Here is a 5,589-nt window from a genome sequence, read left to right as displayed (position 1 = left end):
AGTTTGTACCACTTCTACCTTAGCACATGATATTTGGAGCTTGACTGTGGGTATGGCTAAAAGGGGGCTCCATTATTTCTTAAGCTTCTTTTCCAAACCAAAAGAGGTTACATTCTCTCTGGAAATGGTATCCCCTGGTCTTTATCTCAAACACAGACAAAATCTTTTTTTTTTTTTCTTTTAGGTTAACCTGCATTTTCCAAAATGGCTGAACTCCTGAACAGCATACTCAATGTGATCAAAGCTTTCCAGATGTATGCCAAAGAGAACTGCACTTCACTATCCAAGAAGGAGTTGAAACAGCTGCTCTTGACTGAATTTGGAGACATCCTCCAGGTAAAATACATAGACACTTGGCCGCACAGAGTCAAGTGTGAATGATTCTGACGTTTGCAACCAGAGTTTAATGTTTCATTTCATTTTATTTCATGCTCCACCCTGGAACAAAAAGAATTCAGGCAGCTCCTTAGTAGTTTTCTCCCAGCAAACACCACACACACACACACACACCTCCCTCCTTGTGTCTGAGCTTGAATGAGAGACAGTACAACTTCAAAGTAATAAGCCATAACTATTCAGAAGAAAGTCTGAGATTCATATTTTGATTTCTATATTTAATGCTGTCCATACATGTTCTCAAGTATGGTTTCTTTCTTTGGGTAAAGATCATTGCATACCTACTCTATGCCAGCACAAGCCTAGTCACTAGGGATATGAACATGGATAAAACTAGCTTCTCCTTGCAGGATCTTACAGTGTGGTGAGAAAGAAGTTGGTGAACAAACATTCAGGATATGGAACATTAAGGGATGGAATAACTTCCTCAAATGATTCTAATTAATTATTAATAGGACTGATTTTAAATAAGTCTTTCTACTCCCTAGAGTCATTTTCCTGCTAGTCCAGCAAGGGATGAGGTTCTGAGAACCAACTGACCATAGACTAGAACAAAGCCCAAGCTACTTAAGATTAATCCATTTGTCAATAAGCAAAAGCTCTTGCATGAAATGAATGGATTAGGATGTGAGCATTGATATGCATCTCAGTATCCATAAGAGAATGTCTGATTTGGTTCTTTGTTGTTGTTGTTTTTTTATCTTCTCACAGAGACCAAATGACCCAAAGACTGTGGAAAACATACTGACCCTCTTAGACCTAGACTTAAATGGACAGGTTGATTTTCAAGAATACCTCTTGTTGGTGTTCCAGTTGGTCCAAGCCTGCCACCGAAAGCTAGGTAAGAAGTCATGTGGTCACAGAACCTCCCAGCAGGAAGAGGGGCAGGAAGTAACCCAAGACACGGGCAGAACACACAGGCAGAAGCATGAGGGAGAGAGGCAGAACCCCTTCCACCATCAGTCTGAGAGACAAAGTCAGGATGCCCAACACAATCAATCTGAGAGAAAAGATGGGGATTTCCATCATGGTCCAACTGAGAGACAGGGCCAGGACTTCAGCTATGATCAGTCAGAGAAACAAAATAGGGATTCTCACCATGGTCAGTCAGAGAGACAAGACAGGGATTCCTATCATGGCCAGTCAGATCAATATGAAAGACAAGGTCAAGATTCTGACTGTGGTCAAACACTGAGTCATGAGTCTAGCACTGGCCTGCCAAAAGAGCAAGAATACATTTTTGCTTGCAATCTATCTGAGAAACCAGTTCAGTATTCTCACTACGGTCAGTCTGAAAGGCATGAACAACAATCAAGCTGTGGCCAGTCTGGGAGACTCAGACAAGACTCTCACTCTAGCCAAAGCAACCAACAGGAATCTGATTCTCAAAATGGACAATCTGGGGAGCTGATTGAGGAATCGAGCTACGGTCGGACAGACAGACAAGGACAGAGTTGTCACTATGGCCAGACAGACAGACAAGGACAGAGTTCCTACTATGGTCAGACAGACAGACAGGGTCAGGGTTCCCACTATGGTCAGACAGACAGACAAGGACAGAGTTCTCACTATGGTCAGACAGACAGACAGGGTCAGGGTACCCACCATGGTCAGACAGACAGACAGGGTCAGGGTTCCCACTATGGTCAGACAGACAGACAAGGACAGAGTTCTCACCGTGGTCAGACAGACAGACAAGGACAGAGTTCCTACTATGGACAGACAGACAGACAAGGACAGAGTCACTATGGTCAGACAGACAGACAGGGTCAGGGTTCCCACTATGGTCAGACAGACAGACAGGGTCAGGGTTTCCACTATGGTCAGACAGACAGACAGGATCAGGGTTCCCACTATGGTCAGACAGACAGACAGGGTCAGGGTTCCCACTATGGTCAGACAGACAGACAGGGTCAGGGTTCTCACCATGGTCAGACAGACAGACAGGGACAGAGTTCTCACCATGGTCAGACAGACAGACAGGGTCAGGGTTCCCACTATGGTCAGACAGACAGACAGGGACAGAGTTCTCACCATGGTCAGACAGACAGACAAGGACAGAGTTCCTACTATGGACAGACAGACAGACAGGGTCAGGGTACCCACCATGGTCAGACAGACAGACAGGGTCAGGGTTCCCACTATGGTCAGACAGACAGACAAGGACAGAGTTCTCACCATGGTCAGACAGACAGACAAGGACAGAGTTCCTACTATGGACAGACAGACAGACAGGGTCAGGGTACCCACCATGGTCAGACAGACAGACAGGGTCAGGGTTCCCACTATGGTCAGACAGACAGACAAGGACAGAGTTCCTACTATGGACAGACAGACAGACAAGGACAGAGTTCCTACTATGGTCAGACAGACAGACAAGGACAGAGTTCCTACTATGGTCAGACAGACAGACAGGGACAGAGTTCTCACCATGGTCAGACAGACAGACAAGGACAGAGTTCCTACTATGGACAGACAGACAGACAGGGTCAGGGTACCCACCATGGTCAGACAGACAGACAGGGTCAGGGTTCCCACTATGGTCAGACAGACAGACAAGGACAGAGTTCCTACTATGGACAGACAGACAGACAAGGACAGAGTTCCTACTATGGTCAGACAGACAGACAAGGACAGAGTTCCTACTATGGTCAGACAGACAGACAAGGACAGAGTTCTCACTATGGTCAGACAGACAGACAAGGACAGAGTTCCTACTATGGACAGACAGACAGACAAGGACAGAGTTCCTACTATGGTCAGACAGACAGACAAGGACAGAGTTCTCACTATGGTCAGACAGACAGACAGGGTCAGGGTACCCACCATGGTCAGACAGACAGACAGGGTCAGGGTTCCCACTATGGTCGGACAGACAGACAAGGACAGAGTTCTCACCGTGGTCAGACAGACAGACAAGGACAGAGTTCCTACTATGGACAGACAGACAGACAGGGTCAGGGTACCCACCATGGTCAGACAGACAGACAGGGTCAGGGTTCCCACTATGGTCAGACAGACAGACAAGGACAGAGTTCTCACTATGGTCAGACAGACAGACAAGGACAGAGTTCCTACTATGGACAGACAGACAGACAGGGTCAGGGTACCCACCATGGTCAGACAGACAGACAGGGTCAGGGTTCCCACTATGGTCAGACAGACAGACAAGGACAGAGTTCTCACTATGGTCAGACAGACAGACAAGGACAGAGTTCCTACTATGGACAGACAGACAGACAGGGTCAGGGTACCCACCATGGTCAGACAGACAGACAGGGTCAGGGTTCCCACTATGGTCAGACAGACAGACAAGGACAGAGTTCTCACTATGGTCAGACAGACAGACAAGGACAGAGTTCCTACTATGGTCAGACAGACAGACAAGGACAGAGTTCTCACTATGGTCAGACAGACAGACAGGGTCAGGGTACCCACCATGGTCAGACAGACAGACAGGGTCAGGGTTCCCACTATGGTCGGACAGACAGACAAGGACAGAGTTCTCACCGTGGTCAGACAGACAGACAAGGACAGAGTTCCTACTATGGACAGACAGACAGACAGGGTCAGGGTACCCACCATGGTCAGACAGACAGACAGGGTCACGGTTCCCACTATGGTCAGACAGACAGACAAGGACAGAGTTCCTACTATGGACAGACAGACAGACAGGGTCAGGGTTCCCACCATGGTCAGACAGACAGACAGGGACAGAGTTCTCACTATGGTCAGACAGACAGACAGGGTCAGGGTACCCACCATGGTCAGACAGACAGACAGGGACAGAGTTCTCACTATGGTCAGACAGACAGACAGGGTCAGGGTTCCCACCATGGTCAGACAGACAGACAGGGACAGAGTTCTCACTATGGTCAGACAGACAGACAGGGTCAGGGTACCCACCATGGTCAGACAGACAGACAGGGTCAGGGTACCCACTGTGGTCAGACAGACAGACAGGGACAGAGTTCCTACTATGGACAGACAGACAGACAGGGTCAGGGTTCCCACTGTGGTCAGTCACAGACTGGGGAAACTGAAATACTAGGACAAAATAGATGCTCTCAAGGGACTCAGGGAACAGAAAGAAGCTCAGATGGTGAACAGTCAGGAAAGTTGGGGAGAGGCGATCAGCAGACTCCAGGACAGGAAGTGAAGCAAAACCAGAGACAGGAGTTCCAGCCCAGGGAGGAGCAAAAGCAGAACTTGCAGCCTTGGAAGCCTGAGGCAGACAGCCAACATCACCAGCACAAACTCCTAGGGCAAATCCAGCAAGAAAGGCCATTTTGTCATGAAGGGCACTCAGGCAGGAGTGAGCAGAGCCACAGGCAGGTCCAGACCAGGCAAAGCCAGGACAAGGAGCAGAGCCACAAAGCAGAGGAAAAGCGCCATCAAAGCTGGGATAGACACAGCCGTGAGGGTCAGGAGGGCCCATGTGAGGCCCAGGACGGAAGAAGCCACGAAGAGGAAAAGCACTATCAGACAGAGGACAGACAGACCTCTGCAGATGAACAGAAGCACCAGAGACAAAATAGACCAACTCACAAAGAGGATCACCACCACCACCAACAGGATAAACAGAACCATGAGAAGACAGACAGGTACAAGGGGTCCCCGGGTCAACAATCCCAAGGGCCCCAGCAAAGGTTTCCCAACAGAGAGAAATTCCACATGAACGAGGATGACCACAGCCAAAGCTCCCAAGGGGGACGATTCCATGCAACCCAAAGCCATGGAAGGCTCCAGAAAAGTGAACAGGGTGGAGGTCACCCCACCAAGACTGCTAATGTCCCCAACCCCTTCTACGCCTATGTTCAAGAGCTGAAACGACACAACTACTAGGCTATGTGTGAAGTCAAAGAAGGCACCCCCATGATGGTCATCTTTATTCTGTTTAAAAGTTGAAAAAGTCTATCTTCCTTCTATCTACCTGCAGAGATGCTTTTGAGAACTAGGATTCACTTTTCAGGCATTTCAGGCTTTCAAGCAGCAATCCTAGGATTTTCTGGTTGGGTGAAATCTAAGTAGTAAATGGGGTGAAAGAATCAAATCTTAATTTTGATCAATTTAAGGATTTAAATCATTTCTTGGTTTGCCCTCTGAACAAGTGAGACTTGGTTGGATCACTGAAAGATAGAACACTTCTCCTTAAAGTTCAGAAACAGGAAAACTATGCCAAAGATTTACATT

The 5,589-nt window shown here is 48.0% G+C and overlaps 2 protein-coding genes across 2 annotated transcripts; both read left to right on the top strand.

The window, feature by feature from the left end:
- Window positions 1–204: 204 nt before the first annotated feature.
- LOC308656842 (uncharacterized protein) lies at window positions 205–5,241 on the top strand (the record flags this gene model as incomplete). Its single annotated transcript, XM_081308190.1, has 3 exons — window positions 205–336; window positions 1,108–3,106; window positions 4,352–5,241. The coding sequence occupies 3 exons, from the start codon at window positions 205–207 to the stop codon at window positions 5,239–5,241; spliced, it is 3,021 nt and encodes a 1,006-aa protein (XP_081164316.1).
- On the top strand, window positions 3,142–3,819 carry RPTN (repetin; the record flags this gene model as incomplete). Its single annotated transcript, XM_081308115.1, has 1 exon — window positions 3,142–3,819. A coding segment is annotated over one exon (678 nt), but the record flags the coding sequence as incomplete, so codon positions are not given.
- Window positions 5,242–5,589: the final 348 nt, after the last annotated feature.

This window comes from Spermophilus citellus (assembly GCF_964194105.1).
Source record: "Spermophilus citellus genome assembly, chromosome: 9".
NCBI lineage: Eukaryota > Metazoa > Chordata > Mammalia > Rodentia > Sciuridae > Spermophilus > Spermophilus citellus.
This window is presented reverse-complemented; position numbering and strand designations above follow the sequence as displayed.